The sequence below is a fragment of the Glossina fuscipes genome, unplaced genomic scaffold, assembly GCF_014805625.2.
Source record: "Glossina fuscipes isolate IAEA_lab_2018 unplaced genomic scaffold, Yale_Gfus_2 114, whole genome shotgun sequence".
Classification (NCBI taxonomy): Eukaryota; Metazoa; Arthropoda; class Insecta; order Diptera; family Glossinidae; genus Glossina; species Glossina fuscipes.
Window position 1 is genome coordinate 4,091,996 of NW_023998457.1, and position 21,371 is coordinate 4,113,366.

A 21,371-nucleotide genomic window follows, 5' to 3' on the forward strand; every position below is an offset into this window, starting at 1 on the left:
TGATTCGGAAAGTGATCCTGAAGCGATCGGTATAATAAAAGGAGGTCCTATTTAAACTCCTTCTAAGCCTCGCATAATATTCGCACAAACTTAATGGACCCTTGTACCACACAAAAAATGTCATTCTTTTCCTATGAATAAAATATTTTTTTATTTTACTTCACTCGATCAGAATGAAATTCTAGAGGCATTTCTCAAAATTTCCTTGAAAGGCGTATTTTAAAAGGACAGCATACCTCTCAGAGTCACTTGTCTAGCTTAACAAAACTCCTGACTAGAGACTTACAAAGTCAGCATAACATGCTTGCAGCAATATTATGGAGGGATTAGCTTTAAAAGGTACAGTTATGATTTTAACTGTAATCTATAAATCGATATAAACGATTTGTAAATTTGAAATTAAAAAAGTGAAAGATTATTCCATGCCAGCCTTTGGGATCTTATTATCGTGACTATACCTGGCGAGCATGTGGTCAGATTGATATATTATTTCGTTTTTCGTATTAACTAAGAGGCTTCATGAAAGCCTTACGAAAATTTTTAGATCGATCGTACTATACTTTATCCAACGATTGAACTCTCCGAATACGAAATCACTTATCGAGAGCAAACCGATATATAAAGCACTTTTTTTTTTTGAGCTGCCGTCTTCGGAACCTCGTAAATAACGAACCCTTTTATCAAAGAGAGAAAAGAATAAAATAAATCCCAGATCAAAAGCTCTTGTTTTTTTTTGATTGTTTCGGGGATGGAAGAAATGCGTACTTCACGCCATATGGTCTGATGCAACAACATATTTTGCGTGAAAAATCATGAATGGTTTGTAGTTTTTATTCATGTAAGGACTTGAAGAAATGCATAATTAAGTTAGTTAGTTAGGTTACAGGACCCGTGGCGTCCGGAACACTTGCTCGAGATTGTGTGAATATTCTTTTTGAAGCCATTATGGAAACCATTTTGAACTAATTGACAATATGTTGGAGATAAAAAGAATATTTTGTGAGAAAAACGAGAATTCTCGTCATTTTCTGCATAATCAGTATTAGATTGAAGCAGCAATGACGCCTTTTTTGAAGCAGATTCAGGAGATATTGGATATTATGCCGATAGTTTGTGAGAAAATCAAAAATTCTCTTTAGTTTTTGATCGTTTGAGGTAGGGGAGAAATGCGTAACTTACCATAGAAATTTTGGTAGAACAACGTAAGCCATTTTAAAAAAGACATGTTGGGTATTATATAAATGCTTATATTTCATCTTTTTCGAGATTTAATCGAATAGAAAATTACAAGCTCTTTGTAAATAGCATTGAGAAGCTTACAATAGCTATGTAGTTGGAATACTTGATGGAAACAAAGTATATACTACGCTTAATTTGCAATCGGGTCAAGAATAAAAGAATTGCTTAAATAGTTTGACGAAGGCACGGTGTACATTTTGAAGAAGGACAGATGAGAAATTCAAAATTCTCTTCAGTTCTTGGTCATAGAGGAGATACACTAAGTAACTAGCTAGGTATTGTTTACGGCAACAACAAGAGCTATTTTCAGGGAGACATGTTCCAGATTATATAAATATTTTGTCCGCAGATTGTGGAAACAATATAATGAGGACTACAACTTGATTGACTTTGGCGTGAGGGCTTTTGCCATAAAATTAAGAACTACAAAATGGTTGAATGCTCTGTAGTGAAAGGCCGTAGTGTTTTGGTGTTTAAAGTTTTCAAATTGATAAATTTACGGTTAAATTTATGATGTCTGTGGTGTTTGACTGCGTGATACTTTTATTAAATATAGTAATAATAACAACAAAAAAAAAACCCTTGTTAGTTTTTGATAATCTAAAAAAATAAAAACAATGCGTAACTAGCGTTGAGTAATTTAGACCAGCAATGGTGCTCATTTTAAAGGGGTTGCAACACGTTTTAATTAAACCAAAGGCAAGCGCTATCTTTCATTCATACTTCTTTTATAAATTAGAAAACTTTGGCAAAGCTAATATGTGCCCGATGATTAATGCGAAAAGTATTTATTCAACGGATTCAAACTCCACGAAGCACTTTGGTAAATTTACGCATCACAATTCGTTTATAATTTCTTTGTAGGAAAAATAACGAAGACGCGCAATATAAAATGAAATTGAAAACAAATAGTCAAGGAAAATAAAAAAGTGAAATAGAACCTTGACAAAAAAAAAAAAAAAAAAAAAAAATAGGAAAAAACAACCAAACAAACAACTAGCTTTAACAGCTAGCCTTTAAGACTTGTTGCAAAATGTCCGCAATAAAGAATAGCAACAACGACACAATGACATCCAAGTGAATTACAAGTGTGTACTTGCTGTTCACTACTATACAAGCTATACATTTACTTTTTACTTTTATATATATATATGGCATATGGATGCATCTCTGTGTTAGTGTGTGAATCTTTCGGTGTTTGTATATATATATATATATATATATATATATATATGTGGGTATGTATGCATGTATGTCTGTATGTATGTATATATATATATATATGTGTGTGTGTGTTTATACGTGTATTAAACAACAATATTACATGTTTTTACTTTTGCTATCGCAAAACATCAACAAGTGGGTTGAATGGGTGGCCAAGTAAATCACTAACTAACTGACTGAATGTGGTGCATTCATGTGCTAGACACCATAACAACAACATCGAAAGCAGCTACATATTTGCCAGGCATGTGTGATGGAAAACCGTGGCAATTTTTTCCTCTTCATTGTGTTTATTATTAACATAAGCATATATATGTATTTATATGCATATATTTATGTGAATATATATATAATATTTAAGTATAAATGTATGTAAATATGAATATATTTAGGTAAGTGCATATGTATGAGTGCAGGTGAATAGTGCTGTTATTTTCGTTGTTATTGTTTCTGACATTTCTGTCTACATAAAGCAATGGAATTGGTGCTTACACATAGCAAGCACACTCATATATGCCTACATCGCAATGTACATAAATATGATACATGAATCTATTCATGTAACTCTATGCAAACAATTGTAAATGTTATGACATTTAAATGTTAGTCATGTTTCTTATTATTGCAAAACTGTGAAAGTCAAGGTTATTGATCCTTATCTTGTTTTAGGGAGTACTTTAAAACAGCCCTTGCATTTTTACATTTCAATTATGTAACATATGCGCACACAGTCACAAAAATACACAAAAGCAAGTGTATATACATATATATAAGAATATATATATATATATATATATATATATATATATGCGTAAATATAGATGTACATATGGCCCGATGCAAACATCTACATATATATATTTATATATGTATAAACATGCATATATACTATATATATCTAACTGTGGTTTGTATGTATGTTTATATGTATATATGGTTTGTATGTGTGTACATGTATTCATATGCAAATAGAGTACAGTCGCTTTTCGATAACTCAATTATTTATTATATTTGATTTGATTACAAGAGAAAAAGAAAAAAAGTAAAAAGCAGACTGAAATGCTTTCAGGTTTTCATTAATAAATTTATAAAACAACGATTTAAAAAAAAAAAATATGTTATGACAAAATAAACGAATCAACCAAACGCCTCTTCTCAAAGCACACACTAAATGAAATCAACAGGCTAGTGTGTGTATATACATAAACCATATATTAATATATGTATATGTACATACATGTATATGAGTATATTTTTATTTTGTACATATACACATTTTCACGTACATATGTACGTGAAAGAAACAAGAAATTGACCGTCCTGAGTTTCATTTTTAGGTAAAAATAATTGCTTTCAATCGTATTGATATCATGTTGGCTTTAATGTGGGTTTTGATTTTAACGACAACAACAACAACAACAATAATAATAATAATAACAACACAATAAAAACAAAAATGCTGTTATTGCGAAATATTACAAATATAAGGCGTGTACGTACACACGAAAAGGATTTCGTTATTAACGCATGTAAATTGCGTAAATAAGCTAAAATTAGATCAACACAATTGATAGCAACAATAATAGACTTTGATAAGCAATAAGACATCGATAAAGTTCTCTACATTGTAACATAAATAAACATTGAAATAGAAATTTTTGCTTTGAAAAGTTTTTTGACCCTATATTAACATTAATTACATGGTAAAAATATCAAACAAAAAAAAAAAAAAAATAATAAATAGTTTCAAGGTCCTTCGATAAATACCAAAAAAAAAAAAAAATTGATTTATTATGCGCGTGGGTACATTTATTTGGGACTTGTACATCCACTTATCTCATTGATAAGTGAGAGCAAATCAAGTTGATTTTTCTTTGATTTCATCTTTCCAAATAGTTGCTCAGTCGATATTGAGGTTATGTTTTAAAAGACTTAATATGCACTCGCCTAGCAAAAATCGCGCTCCACTACCTGCCTACACATCCTGGCCTACCTCCAATTATCTAATCGGTGAATACTGAGGTTGGAGTCCAAGGTTTTAATTTGATCCACCTTATATAAGGTGCCACGGGCAATAAAGGACGAACCGAAAGCAGGCGAACCACAAAGTACACGCCGATACTTCATACAACACTCCTGATACACATTTTACTCATATGTTTTATTTATTGTCTATATATGCTTTGTAAATAAATGTACAAAGTATGGATTTCGAGGTTGGCAGATAACTTGGATCATATGCTCGCCTGTATTGAGAATTATATCGCACTTGAGATTTCAAACCACAATCAAAGTGTTGTTGATTGCGATCCTTTGCCTATTCGGCTACTCATACGGAGATATATTTTGATTTAACGGGACAGCTTACACAGCCATCACAGGCTTCCGCAAATGTTCGTTAGTCGATTAAAGCTGAAATAATGTCCGACTTCCGTAGCGGGTAGAGTACAATCGTGCAAACAAAAATATCCACAACGAAATTTCTCAAACTATATTTAATAAAATCATCAATGGGTTTTTGACTTATTACGAACAACAAAACTAATTGTATCCGAAAATTGCTGCTTTTTATAATTAATTTCCCTACCCATCAGAATTTTTTTTTGAAAATGTCAGAGCTAGCAGTTTAGAAGAACGCTCATCTATGAACAAGGGAAAACGCTGCCTCGCCTATCTTTTTTCCTCATCTAAAAAGCTCAAACACATTTTGATACTTCTCTGAATCGGTAAATTTCAATATATATATGCATATATATGCATCTGATAAACCATTCATTGGACGTGGGTTTAAATCTCAAATGCGGCAGAGTTTTCAATAAAGCCGATAGCCTATTACAACAAATATAGATTTGAAATTTGATGTAATTGAAACTGAGTAAAAGTGAACTTCGTTTATGGTTATGCTTATGCTGCCATAAGCAAGTCACAGCAGATTAGCCAGCTATAAGCAGATCGTATTAAATGGGCTTAAATAGATCCAGAGAGAGTTATCAGCGTTGAGCAGGATATATCGATCTGCTTGCAGACTAGGCCTACAAGGTTTGAGCAAATGGGACTAGCCAGCCAGCTGTATGCGGATCAACTTAGTGAACCCAGTGATCCCAAATTTAAAGAGGGAAAATTAGTCGGTTTTGAGAACGTTAACGGATTATAGGGATAAAAATCTAACAAGTTTTAAGCAGCAGTTGGATCGGGCAGGTAAAAGCAACTTACATTAGCCTGCTTTAAACAATTTGAATAAACGCATTCAAATTCGATAGCTTCAAGCAGTCTCGACCAGAAAACCTAAAGGGAAGCTAACTTTTAGTTAAGCATTTTTAAGAGCAATAGACCTAGAAGTTACCAGTTTATAGTGCCAGACTACGTATCTTTCAGCAGGTTAGATCAACCATCTTTAACCAAAGTGAACTAGCCGACTTCAGACGCAGACCACATAATTTGTATACCAAAAGACCATACTATCCAACTTTAGCCGAAGTAGTTCAGAGAGATTCAGTCGAAATAGAAACTTGGCGTGGAGAAAAGTGAAGTTATGCTGGTGACGGATAGAAGGGAGTTCGAAGGTTGATAGGCACGATATCGAATTCAGCTCCAACTTGACATAACTTGTAGTGTCGTAAGATACGAAATTAAGTTTTGCAGAACATAGTAAGAGGATTGCGGATAAAGCATAGGCAACTGAAACTACCCTGTTCAATGCAAGCATCAATTGAGGGGGAAAAAGTAGTGCAAGGTAGACGTCTCCTATGAAACCTTAAAGCGTTTCAAAGCATTTACGCGTTGGGAATAATATCAACCTAGCGCACAGTTTCAACGTCAACGGCAGTAGCTCCAGCAGAAACGTTATTCATCGAGTTGCAGCTATATATCCGAAATGTGAAAAAGGAAACGGAAGAAGAAGGAAAGAGACATCCTCTGAGATAAAACAGCTATCCGACAGAGTACTTTAGTAATGGAATGGCAACAACAATGGATGGGGCGATAACACGGAGAAGTCAATTCCTTCCGAACTTCCAAAAATTTCACAAGTCATGGAAATCTTGTCAGTTATTTGCATTGTTTGAGATTACGGGCTGATAACGAAAGCGACTTTTGCCAAAGCATGAACGACGGCGCGCAGTATACTGTGTCCGTCTGTCTGCCTTGGGCACATTTGCGGAATATGCTTTCCGGATATCTGGAATAGAAATCATGCCATGTAACCTGCTAGCGGTTATGTTGATGGACAAGGAGAGGGGGAAGAAATGCAAGAGGTTTGGCCGTGATATGCTACGATGTAAAGCCACATGTAGGCGACATCCGAAACCACAGTCTTATGGAAGGAGTGAGGAGGTAAGTTGATATTGTGAGATGGTATCGTCCATAAGTGTCCATCTCGAGATAATACAACAATGGGTCCCCAGTTGGCAGTAATTTGCTACTACTTCCAAAAACAAAAAAAGGAATCCAAAGAGCTTTAAGGAAAGTGGGCTATGCCTTCACGTTAAGCAAATCAAATGAACTTAACCAGCTTTAAGCACAAGCCGCGTAAGTCATCTGTAACTTTAAGAAAATTAAGCCAAACAAAGCCTTAAGTAAAAGAACCTAAGCAGATCTAAAAGTCAGACCAGCTAGGTTTATGTATGTAAGACTAGATTGGCCACCTCTAGGTAGATCCCATATAGATATAGGCAGCGAAAGTATTGCGACCCACTCCAAATACTTCGACTGGAGTATCTTCCCATAAGCAAGCAACATTGGCCAACTTTACGAAGATCCAACTAATCCATGTTGAATAAATTAGATTTAATATAGACATAGATTTATTTAGAAGAGCAGCTAGTGTTATAAGCGACAACGTTTCTATTTAGATTACTTACTAAAAATTCATATTAATATAATGAATTTCATATATATAGGGGACTGCCACGTGTATGTATATTTGAACGTAGCAAGCAAGGACTACGTAAATATTATTCGTAAAGCGAGAAAATGTTAAAGAAGTAATCATCCGTAACACTTTAATGTACAGTGTATCAGTGTATCATAGAGAGTATACATAAAGACATTATATGCTTGCAAATGTATGTGTGTATTATGTATTGTTTGCATTATGTTAAACAACATCTGAGTGCGCAACATACATTATACGCAGGTGCAATTTTTATCAAAGGGTACATAATACACTTATGTATGTATGTATGTATGAATGCATGTATGTAAGTTTGACATATACACGTGTATGTGTGTGTGAAATCGCAGCAATACGAAATCCCTCTGTTTTAAGGAAAGTTGAAATGAAAATAAGAAAAGGAAAAGTTTTTACATATTTTCAGGGATCTTTTCAGGGTTAATCAAAAGAATGAAAAGAAAAATAGTTTAAATGAAAATTAAAAACTAGCGAGAATTCCTTTCACCGAATGTGTATGTGCGTGTGGGTGTGTGTTTGTGACACCAGGATCTTTATAATATTTTTAATAAATTTATTTATTAATTTATTTATTTTGATTTTTTATATTTTTTTCTTTTTTGTATTGATTTTTAAGTTGCAAACGCTTTCACTTCATCACCGATTTAACACAAATTGCTTACTTTTTCTTATATCTCTAGAAACTGAAAATATTTGATTATTTTTGTTTTTATTTTGGTTTTTTTTTTTTTTTTTTTTTTAATTATTTAAAATATAAAAAAAAAAAGATTTTAAAAAATATAAAAAAAATTAAAAATTAAATTAAATTTCATTTTTAGCTTTTTTTTTTTTTTTTTGTTTTTTTTTTTGTTGTTTTTTGTGCACCCGTTACCGAAACAAATTAAACCAAACCAAATGAAATGACGACTATTGCTACACTTCCGATATTGAAAAAGGCGCAGAGCGAATATAGTTTTGCATAATAATTGTTCGCACATAAATTTTCAACAGTAGCCTGGTTTGATAGCCTCCTGTTCGTTTGGTTAAGTCGTTTCGGTTGCATGTCGTCAACTCTCTTGCTCTTTCTCTCTCTCTCTCTCTCTCTCTTTCTCTCTCTCTCTTTGTCTGCCTGTCTCCTCTCTATCTCTCTTTATATATATATATATATATATATATATATATATACATGTGTATGTATTTTATATGAATAAATAGGTAACCACACGATTTTAAAAACCCACATGCAAAATAAGAAAACTCTTCTACTCCATTTAACAGATTAGAGCTTAACAGGGCAAAACAATTTCGAGGCCGTTACAAGAAAAATCAACAAACTTTAGAATATAGAATTGTTATAATGTAAGTTGAAAAAAAAATAAAAAAATGAAAAAAAGAGTAACAAAAGCATTTTTTGCGGCGTATGTTCGGGCATTGTAAAAGGGGTCATATAGGGGTCAATTGTAACAAGTCTAGAAAATTTCATTTAAAAAAAAAATTTATTTTTTTATAAAAAAAAAAATATTTTCCTTAAATATTGAAGAAAAATTTTAATTTTTAATATACTTTTAAATAACTCATTTTAAATAGTTCTTCTAAATAAATTTGTGCGAATGTAGGCAACAACCAGAAGGACTTGAGATTAACCCAATTTTTGTTATAACGATTGATTCAGAATCGCTTTCTAAGCTTCACTGTCCGTCTGTCCGTATTGTTTCTTGTAGTCTTTCAGGTAGCACCGTTTGATATATTTTGATGAAATTTAATACGACGACTTGCTTTGGCCCAGAAACAAATGCTTTTGAAAATGATCCGGATCGGATAATTTTTCGATCACTTCCCATATAAAACACTTCACAGATCACAGATCTGAAAGTCTGTCTATCTGTCGGGCTGTTTGTTTTCTTGTGTTTAATATTTGAGATATCTTGATGAAATTTTGCCCACCGGGGTACTGTGGCCGAAATACGCTATTGAAAATGGTTCGGATCGGAACACGTTTTCAACCGCTTGCCATATAACGTCTTGTTTGAAAAGTCGTTATGTGAGTAACTGTAGGGTGGTATAGAATATTTAATGGCAGGTCGGGCCCGACTAAAGTATTCTTACTAGTTTTTGTAGTTATTAAAAATGAGGTTGAAAGAAAGCATGGAAGGACCTCAAGAGAAAATTCTCTAAATTTTAAAAACAGATTTTTAAAAGAATTTTAAATTTACCTTTTATTAGAATGTTAAGTTTTATAAAAAAAAAGAAAAGAAAAAATACATTATGGTCGAACACGACCCACCATTAAATACCCTACATCATCACTTCGCTTAATACTCTCGTTATCAAGCTTTTTAAAATAATAAAATGATACGATCCGAATCATTTGCAATAGCGTTCGTCCTTGGGCCGTGAGCTGGAAAACATGGACGGACATGCAAGATGGGTCTATCTCAACTCTTTCTCTTCTAAGTGTTACATATATCCGCACCAACTTAATATACCTTTCTACCACAAAAGGCTTCAGTACAAAAAAAAAGAGTTTTTTTTATGCATTTTTTTACTCTCTTCCTTTAAACTATATAAGAGCTTTTATCAATTTTTTTAAGGACATGCGCGTTACGACTATCTTTTATCACCGATTGTTTAAACTTTCATTTAATTTTTTTGTTCTTCTCGTTTTCATATTCTAAGCGTTCGAAAGCAAAGTTTTCGCTTTTGTTCATGCTTTCAATAACAGTTTTCTTTTCACATTTTCGTTTGTTTCCTGCGTTCCTGTGCTATTAATATCGAATATCACATCATATTTGCACGCTGCACGTATGGACACAGTAGTGCATATAAAAAGAGAATCTTTCATTACCAATTTTTTTAAAGTACACCCCACGAAATAGTATATGCTAGGTTTAGTAAATACTTGAAAGGTCGGAGAACCAATTGATTAGCGTTAATAAAACTGATTTTATCATGTCGTCCTGTTTGCCTCCATCTTTTCGTCCGTCTGTCCGTTTGCTAACGTCAATCCGTCCGTTCTGCTATTCTAATCAACTATACGGATGCGAGAGTTAATACTTTATTTAGCAGTCTTCCATATTCCTTATGAGTCTTCTAAATTCCTTATTCCTATCAGGATAAGTTTAAAAGTACTATCAAAATGCCGAGACTTTAAATTCGGTCTTCATACTGTGCTTATAATAAAATCTAGGCGAGACAATTAACTACTCGTAAAGGGCTTTTTGGGCTATCTAAGAAGCTGCCTAGAATAGATCTTTGCTTTAATTTACCAAAAAATATTGTATTCAATCTGAGGAATTCCTGAGACAATTCCCTATAAACGGGCTCGTAGGCGGTATAAAAAATCCCTATATACTTAGTATACGATGTACGATTTTTTATAAAACGAGATAAAACTTTGCTTTAATTTGCAAAAAAAAAAAAAAAGTATTGTATTGCAGTTAATGATTGTTCCTCTAGAATTCGGCCTAAATCACAGAAACTGTTTGCTTGGATTCCTTTTTGGTCTCATTGTAAGCGTACGCCAAGTGGTACATCATTGCATAAGGCGCACAGAATTGTATTAAATTCTCATTCTTTTATATTCTGTTCTAGTTTGCTTCGCTCCCATTTATAAATCTATATATCCACATATATATCGAATGCTCTTTGACAACAGTACGAGTTGCATATGGCTTTTGCCATATGCCACCGAACTTTTTTACTATACTCTCCTGTTCCTCCACGTTAAAGTTATTAGTTCGGTCTACGCTTCACGTAGTTAATGAAAAAAATCTAAAATACTTTGATGACGTTATGATGCTATTGCTTCAAAGGAAGTGGAAATATTCCACATTATTGTAGTCTTGCTTATTTTAGGCCGTTTAATGTTTAGTCTATTGCCTCTATTGGAATGATTACATCCTACGTCAATTATCATATAGTGTATATTAAATTTGAGCGACTGTTTGTGACATACGGAAGAATTTAAGGTACATTTATTATGTCGATTAATTCGGAATCATTTTCTGAATCGATTTAAGCTTGCCTGTCGAAACTGTCTGTCCGCGGCGTTCAACGTACCTGGTCGCAATTTTAGAGATATTTTCACGAAATGTTATAACCTCATGATTTTCATTCAAAGGAAGAATTCTGTTAGATCAGAGTTATTCTGAACAAAACGTTTTACGAAAAAAATGCAAATTTAAAAAATTGCTAATGTTTTGAATCTCCTCAACGTCTTTTAGGACGCAACTCTTTATAGGGCGCCAGAGTCTAACTTTTGATATTTCATAAGTGACGCTTAATCCATGATAGCAAGTTTGGTCAAGAATTAATTAAACCAAACTTGGAATCAGTAGGCGTATTTTTTGGAGTCCGTCTTGTATAGCACTTCTCACGGCAAGAAAGCCTTTATATGACAAAAAGATCAAAATTGTAATGTCTAACGATGAAATTTGAACCATAATAGTAATGCACCCTAGAAGTTTAGATTGCATAGGTCCACCCAATCCACACAAAGTTTAACATTAACATAACACGTCGCTCAGGAGATATCCCATATAAACGCGTACACACGGTGATAGTTACAAAGGAGTTGGCAGAGGCGGATAGAGTCTGACCAAAGGCTGGTATATGATATCCGATTGGTACCTTTACTGATCGTGTATTGACTGCAGTTGTGCCCGTACGCCAGTGATAATTTAGATATGGCCTACCGCACAGAACCTTAAAACTGGGTATATCAGTTCGCTAATCGTGTTTCTTATGTATATGGCTATGCCTTGGGAACGACAAGAAATTTTGGATACTTCGTTACGAAAATAGATAAAGAATAACCTCTATAATCTCTGCATCTCAAAACAGTCTAACTTTTATTACTTTATTACAAAAATTTGGCGATGAATCGAAAAATGTAACTGCGCCAAAGTTGACCTTGTGTTCTGGACATAAAATTCTTAAACGAGTTCTCGTGAAAACTAAAGCCTACTATGTAGTTTATAACGAAGATGAAGAGTGAAGAGTGATGGGATCTTTGACAGGAAATTCCATGTAAAGAGTCTCGTGAAGAGTAGACCTTTGAACTATTTGTTTTATTTCATCAGAGCTATAAACGAAGAACTATAGCAAGTACGCTGCTATACGATATTTTATAGTTGGTTTCGCCCGGCCGAAATGTCTTTACTTCCCGCCAATTTCCTTCACATTTCTTTATATTTTTCACAACAAACGTGCGTCTTTGATTAGAGGAAGGCACTTATTCATCCCTCTATTGTTTAGTGTTTTACGATTAGAAATATTTGTGCAGAAATTTGAAAATATTAGCGGATCCGCGTGAGTCCGCGCCTACCAAGTCAATATTCGCGGGCTCAAAAGTCAAAGTCGATAGAGTTTTTCTCTGGCCAAAGCTATAGTGAATGGGTAAAAGCATTTTATTGGCTGCGCCCAACACCTCTCTTTTCCTTTCGCTTACCTCTATTCTTTCTGACTGCCACCGTGTTATGCGAATAGGGAACGTCCCCTGAGTGATTGGTCACATAAAACGAGGAAATGTAGAAAACTGAAGAACACTAATAGATAGCTCCAGAACGAATGATCATGATTTGAATCTACCGCCAATGGTTATAACTTACAACTTATAGCAAATTTGAATGCCTTGGAACATGAACGATGCAAGACCAACCAAACGCTGGGAAACACTTTCGCAAATAGCGTATCTACACCTAAGAAAATATATTTTTATATTTGTCTCCACCGCATATTTACTTTCCAGCACTAGCTTTTGGGCAGAGGTCATTTAACACTTAGCAGCCATCTGAATCCCTAGATTAGATTTTTCGGTTTCATTAACCCTTGTTAAATACCCTCATTCGAAACGCTTTGAAAAGTGTAAATTTCAAAATCATTCCTATAATAACAGACAAGGAATGCAGGAAAAAAAAAATATTTCATAATATTTTCTCGCTTGCAACTCATACATGATAAATGAAAAGAGAACACGCCAGAGAAATAAATAACAAATTATAATAGTAATGTATAAGAGTATTAAAGCTTTAGAATGTAGAAAGCGCGCATTTAGATAGTTCTTGAGTAGTAATGACTAGCTTTCTAAAATTTAAAATTAACTAACTTTGTCTACTTTACGCCAACTACTCGCTAACATAGAACTATAAAAAAGAAAAAAAAAACCACAAACATATAATTATATGGAAATGAGTATAACTTATCTTCATCTCTACCTTATTATAACTTACCTTACCCTAGGCTACATTTTCAATGTATGCATATTTCTATTATTACGTCGGATAATTTCATGGCATTAAATGATTGGGGCCATATTTATGCTTAAGGATAGAGAGGAAAAAAACATTAGAGAAAGAGTACGAGCGAGAGATAGAGATAGACAAAGAGAGTGATTGTGGTGAGAGAGACATTCTGTAACAAGAATGTAATCAGATTTATAAAGAAAACTTGTTGTTTTATGTTTTCTAAATAGAGCAGAAAAGAGTTGCGACAGATATAACGAAAAAGTAGAAGAGAGGAGAGCTGAAAGAGACCTGTTGCTGGAACATATTTTATAGTTTTATTTATTTATGATGAGGGGATACACATGCATATACATTCAGAAGTGTTTATGTTTTAAAATAGTTCACACACTAAACACTAACCCTCGCGTATACATACATATATAGATAACACTTGAAATCGAAAATAATTGCATTTATTTGTTGTGCTACCTTTTCTCATTTATCTAAAAGGTTGTAGAATCCTTTCGTGTTCATATGATAATACATAGAAAAAAATATATATATATATATATACGATAAAATTATAAATATTTTACGTACAATTTAAGTAAATAAACTTACCGCAAACATTTGCTGACGTTGTTCTGAAACCAATTTCTCACTGGAACCCTTTAAAAGTTCAGCCAATAATTCCTGCGTGGGTAGTATATTTGTGTTGGATGTCTGTGCTGTTGGTGTCGTTGCTGTGCTAGCTGCAGGCATTCGTGTTGTTGTTGTTGACACTGTTAATGAATGTGAATTATTTTTACTTTTACTGCCCGAGTTGATATTAGTAGTGACGTCTAGGCTACGTTTTGGTTGATGTAAATGCTGTAAATATGTATGACTCGGTTTTTCACCACTCATCGATTGGCTGCGTTGACTGTGATTTGATTTTAGGGCAGGTGTTTCCGAGGAGGCCCTCTTCGTTACGAGGGCATGTGCCACCATGTCTCGTCCATGATCGGAGGGAAATGAAGAAGGAGCGGATGCTGTTGTGATATCTTCCTCACCAATCGTTGAATTATCGAAAGAACTTTGATAGCGTTTCTCTAGAGGTTTGATGTCATCGCTGTCAATAGCATTTTTCATAATAATATTATTAACGTTTTCAATTTGCGAGGGAGTCGAGGCGGCACGTGTATGTGACGGCACCGGTAGATAAGTATTGGTTTTACGTATACGCATCGAATTCGAATGATGCGGCATATTACGAACACTTATTTCATCACGTTGCTTCCTTGGCTGTGAAATTCTACAATAAAAGATTATCATTAAAGGAAGGTCCTCTACTGATTGGATGGATTTACTTTTTTAATACACCCCGACCTTTTTTATGCGAAATTCTTTTTTTTACAGAAATTAGTTTAACAAAAACGTACTCAAACTGAAGCTTAACCCATTTAAGAGAATTTGGAAGATATTTCGGATGAAAGAGAATATAACATTCAAGGAAGGAAGGAAAGCATGTATATGAACCAGTTATACTAAATATAATTGTTCCTTTTACACGATACCATATATATAAGGCGTATAAAAAAGTTTAAGTGTATTACGTTTATTATTTACTTTATAACTTACCCTTCATTTTCTCTGAGATCTTCCAAAATCTCTTCGAAATGCATTTTGTTGGGTTTTTTCATTTCTGCCTCCAACATTTGCCCATAAGGTCCTCTAAGAGGTCTTTTCGAAAAGCGTTTGCAATCGTAATCACTTAACGCGGGGCTAGTACGATCGCGAGATGAAGGAGGAGTGCGATCACTTTCATTATCCGATATCGAATCGGTACGTAAAAAAGGGCAACCTTTAAGACTTGGCATTGATGAATCATCTTTCTCTTCCGAACTTTGACAACTAAAGCTACTCATAATGGCATTTTTTGTCCAAACCGGTGTATTTTTGCATTCCGATTCGGGAGTATTAAGATCAAAGGAATTTTCATTTGTCACCGGGCTATTAATATACATTATATTATCGTCGAGTGCATCCGATTTTATGGCATTCAAATTCGCTATACTGATATCTAAGGACAATGGTTTATTATTATTGGTTGCAGTATCTCCGTCAGCAGGTTCTTGCCAGTTTTCTATATAGATACCCTTACGTCTCTTAGACATATCAGCTTTACGGCGTTCATCAGAACTGTGACGTGCTGTAATACCCTCCAGAGAAGATCGCTTCTCTAGACCTAATTCCATATCATCATGACTATAGCGTTTCTTTATTATTGGACTACCTAAAGATTCCTGATGGTTTTCTGGTTGCTTTTGAAGTTCCTCATCGAATCCTTCCGATTTCTTTCTCAAAATAGCATTATCATCAACATCGAACGAAGAACGACTCACTGCAATGGTGGGAACATTTTCGTTTCGACTGATTTGCTCGTTTTTCGCTTCAGCCGTCTCTATTTGACATTGCTGCAAAGTGATTAGCGGTTGCATAGTTTCCGGTATAATACCGAATTCTTCGGGTGCTACTTCTACCCATTCGGGCGGTGGATTTTCCAATCCCCATTCTTGAGCGGCACACTCGTACACGGGAACTGGTATTAAACAAGTTGTGGCGGTTTGAAGGAAATTATCTGGCGGCGACTCTAAAGGCAATTGCTCCTCCATTAACGTCGCCAAATTTGGCTCAAATAAATCGATTTGTTCCGGTAGTTTTTCAATTGCCTCATTGTCCTGATGGAAGCTATCTTCCAATTGTGTGCAGTCAACCGTGGCAGGTAATTCCGAGGCTTCAATTGCGTAATCATTATCCGATTGTATGGTATCGGTTAAAGATTCCATTTTGGCATGCGATGCCACCATTGTGGTAGTTACAATTGCCTCAGCTGTTTCAGGTACTTCATGTATCGCTTCCGCCATAAACACTTCTTCTTCGGGTATAATGTCGGGCGATTCCATAACGTCTTCTAGACTTTTGTCTTGACCATAACATAAATTAATACTGCGTTCAGATTTCCCCTTTAATGGAATATAAATCCAATCCGGTTGGGGTTTTTTTCCAGATATATCCTGTTCCGGTTCCGGTTCTTTAATGTTTGCTAATTTATCCTCTTTTTCTTCGATTTTTTTACGCGGCCACGTTAAATTCTCGACAACACTGCAAATTATTGAATTTGTAGGGCTTGTACTTTCAACGGCTTTTTCGCGACGCAAACGATCACGCAAAGCACTTAACGCAGACTTTTTATATTTTCCCGATGTATAATCAATTTGCGAGAAAGAAGCCGAACGAAACGGTATACCTTTCTGGGCATATGAACCAATAATTGTCCGCGATTCTGGTTTATTCAATTTGGTTGCAGCCGATAAACTAATTTCATTTGCTCTTTCATTCGAACCGCACACTCCATTTGACGATGCGTCTGTTTTTGTTGCTTTTAATAGCCGTGATGATGGAGGAGGCGGTGGCGGTGGCGGTGATCTAGATTTCTCTCGTCCTAATTGTAAAGACTCCAAATTTGAGAGACTCATATTCGCTTTAAGAGTGGGAGATGAAAGCATTGACGTCGTTCTACCGCAGCCGCGATTGTTTATATTTTTCTCTGCTAACGTTTGTTGCTGTATTTGGCCCTGTGAATAAGGCGCGTGCTGTTGCTGCTTTTGCTGTTTTGTTAATTCGGTTATTGCTTGGGAATGGCACTCATTATCGATATGATCCATTGGCAATATATCAGTTAAATGAGGTGACGTTAATGTCAACAAAGTGTCTGAATTCTTTTCCATTATTAACGATGCATTTTCATTGGCACTTTCATGATTCCCTCCATCATGACATGAGGTCAACGGCGAGGCATGATCTGTTTTATCAAAACTGTTCGATGGCGAAGGTAAACCGTGACGCGGCTTACGGGGCGGTGGTATAGGCGGTGGTGTCGGCGACGAACGATTACCGCTACCTACCCTTAATAATTCGGTTAACTCTTTAAGTTTTTCCGATTTTTCCGATGATTTACGATTTCTCATTGCATTATTGGCAGCATCAATCGATGATAATGAGGTTACACTAGCATTGTTCGGTGACGACTTGCGACCAAAACCCAATCGTTGAAAACGATCTAAAGTATTTCGTCGCTTTTCCATGGCGTTCTGGAACCAAAAAAAAAAAAAAATAATGATAATAATGAAAATTGGAAAATGTTTTATACACACTCCCTTACGTACTCGCACACACATACACACACACACACACACACACACACACACACACACACAAAATAAACACATTTCAATCAGAAATACGCAACAACTTAATATGGTTGCTTATCTCAACAACAACACACATATATTTTTCAAATTTTATGGGCTCTTTCTTTTAAAATATATTGTAATGTGGTGGTTATGTCTATGATGATGATGATGATGATGACGATGATGGTGCGATGATGCTAGATAATACTTCTCCATATATATTGCGCGTTTTCTTTTGCCACATATATATATATATATATAGTCTTCTTATCCGTTTACATGCAAAGCATTTAATAATCAAATCATTGTTTGAAAAAAATATTTTGTAAAGATTTCATGCGAAATGAAAACAAAATTAAATTTTTTAAAATATTGCGAACGAATTTTTCTTCTTTTTTTTTTTTTTTTTTTTGATTAAGTTAAACATAAACATTTACAACAAAAATATACATAAAATTATAAACGCAAACATATACAGAACGCTTGACTATCGCTATTAATTGTATGTATGCATGTGCGTGTGTGTGTATGTTCATCACGCTGACTAGTTCGGGGGAGAAAATGCCAGACGAAAAAAGCATTTTTTTTTTTTTGAAAATTGTTTAGAAAAATTCTGCATTCGAACAATTAAATTGAAAATATTTTCGCCCGTTTTGATGATAGTGTGCTCGCAACCCAGTGACTCATAATTTTTAATTTTTTTTTTTCTTTTTTTCTTGTTATTAGCAATAATTTTATTTGCAAACGCACGCAAAGAAATTGGCCGCATACAATGGATGCCATATCATGATTCACGAGACAAATGTTAAGCGATTTAATAGTTTTGCAAATAGGTCGATTGTTGTTAAACTCAAACGATCAATTAAGGACATGCCTTTAAGCAAATACATTTATTGTCAAAATAAAAATAAATCAAATTGACATGTCAACCTGCTCGTTTCACATAAATGCTATTTGATTATGACTTATGCATTTTGATTAGGACATCATGATATAGTCAAGGCGAACATTGTATTTCTGGCAAATATAATTCAAGAGCTTCTGTACGTACGTACGAACGTGAAATCTGACAGTAAATTTATATATATATAAAGATCCCCGGCTTGAGAAGCCTTCAAAGTTTTGATTGATCGGTTGTAAAACTAGATCAAGTTTCTGTAGTTCTTTAGGTAAATATTTGAAGTCTATTAAAATCTAAAGTAAAGCAGAGGAGACGGATGCGAAGGATAAGTTCGAGACCTTAACACGCAAAGATATTTACCAGCTTCCTTAAGAGAGCCGCTAACAGAGCTCTATTAACTCGTTAGGAACAAGATACGGTTGGATTTGAAAGCCAACTCCGTCTACATAACATATTTTTGTGCACATCTCATGAATCTATATGAGAATAGCTTTCGAATGAGTTAAAGAAATTCAAACTTTTCTCTCCACAACTATTTTCAACGGAAGGAGGATAAATTTGCATTTCTTTAGGTCATGATGCGAAAGGTATTTTCGTAAAGATTCACAAGGAAATCCCTTAAGTGTTCTAATTTGAATGGAGTAGGGTTCCAAATTCAATCACATCTTGTTCCGAATAACTTAACACAGCTCTATTAAATCCTATTATAGCGTTAAGAGCGTTCCTTAAGGTCTCTTACGGACGTAACAGAGCTCTGTTACGGGAATTGGTAGTGGCCTTCCTTGTTAAATTCGAAGTTATTTTCATATACTTGCAGAGAGATTAAAACGCATGAAAAAATATCTCAGATATTAAAAACTTTGTAACCAAAATTCCGGAAACCTTTTATCATTATGTACAGATATCAAGCATAAGCTTAGTAGAAGTTCACTGAATTTTCTTATCAATTTTGCGCAGACATCATCAATTTAATAAACAATCTAACGAGAACAGGACCCAATATCCATAAGAATAGAAAACATGATTAATGAAATGAGAAGAAAGTTCACTTCGCTGCAGGAATTTAGTGGAATATTATCCACCCCTTAACACAAAACAGATAAACTAAAATCTTACAGTTAGAGTAAAACCGATTAATAATAAAATTCAGTTTAGCCGTACAAGAACAAGTAAGAAACCTACAGTCAGGCATCTTCAACTGTTAAATAGCTTACACCACTTTGTCTAATGGAATTCGTGATTTATTTATTTTCGTGATAACATAAAAAAAATTTCACTATGTTTTATGTGTTGGCATACGGGGAATAATGTAAAGTTATATTTAAATATCATTAGCAAAGAACCAAATCAAGAATTTTTTACAGACCTCTGTTAAGCCATTAACAGAATTAAGTTAAACTAAGTCTCGGAGGCTTTTAAGTCGAAATATAATTAAAATAGAACTTTTCGTGCATTTTTTTACAAAACACCATAAACAAAACATGTCTTTATGTAAATTAACTAATTTTTGAAAGGACACAATTTTTACTTTTACTGTGGGCAAACCACACCCTGTGAAAAAATGAAACTAGCACGGCATGAATCTCCTGTTAATAGCATTTTTAACGATGTGAAGATTATATTAAATTTTGCTCGAAGAATTTTTTTATGGGACCTTGCAAACTGTCGTACTTCACATAGGTTAACACATAAGCAATGTTTGAAAAGTCAGTGTGCGCAAACCATGCTCTGTGAGAAAATGAAACCAATCCGGCATGAAGCCTCTGTTAATAGCCGTTCCAAAGATCTGCAATTTATCTTAAGTTTTGCTCGGAGAAGTTTTGGATGAAACCATAAAAATAGTTGTACTTAATATAGATTAACATAAAAGAAAAGTTTAATAGGGCACTGTGGGCAAACCATGCTCTGTGAGAAAATGAAACTAGTACGGCATTAACTCTCTGTTAATAGCCTTTCCAACGATGTACCGGTTATGTCCAGTTTTGCTCGGAAAATTTTTTTGTAGAATTTTAACAATTGCCGTACTTCACATAATATCGACTCATATATAAGCAATATACATTATGAATTCCAATACTGGTTTTTGGACACACGCACAACGGCAATATCAGTATTTGAAGACCGATATGCGCCTATGTGGCACATAGACAAGGGGAAAACCGCGGATCCACAATTTGTTTATAACTAACTCCTAAGAGATTTTTGGATTTTCATGTGTTCTCGTATACTTCGAAGAAATTGCGAACGAAATAATAAATTTTTTTTATTTTTATTTTTTGATAGTTCGTAATATATAAAAAAAAATATATATATGTATATATATTTTAAAATTGAAATTTATTTTTATAATCTTTTCAAAGATCAGAGAATGCGTGATTTATAGTTTTGTTAATAATTATCCAAGAAAGAAAGAAATCAGATAAACTTTATATAAAATTCCGTAAATAAAATGCAAAATTTTAATAGCAGCAAATAAGCGAACGATCTCTTATTATTCTTTCTATTTTTGTTGTTGTTGTTGTTGTTTTTCTTTGTTGGCATTTTAAAAGACGATACAAAATCAATAAATAAAAACATAATTAAATTTAAATATAAAATATTGTTTTTATTCTTTGCTCTATTGTGGAAAGGTCGAGAGATATATTAAGTTCAAGATAATC

At 34.1% G+C, this 21,371-nt stretch overlaps 1 protein-coding gene across 2 annotated transcripts in view; it reads right to left on the reverse strand.

The window, feature by feature from the left end:
- The window catches only part of LOC119639994 (rho guanine nucleotide exchange factor 17), a 47,716-nt gene that overhangs the window by 12,119 nt on the left and 14,226 nt on the right, over nt 1-21,371 (reverse strand). For both annotated transcript variants that reach the window (XM_038037754.1, XM_038037752.1), the window contains exons 2-3: nt 15,196-17,708; nt 14,197-14,869 (exon numbers count right to left, since the gene is read on the reverse strand). In XM_038037754.1, the coding sequence (XP_037893682.1) occupies nt 14,197-14,869; nt 15,196-17,702 (3,180 nt within the window). In that variant the 5' untranslated portion in view covers nt 17,703-17,708. The remainder of the gene's footprint in view (nt 1-14,196; nt 14,870-15,195; nt 17,709-21,371) is intronic.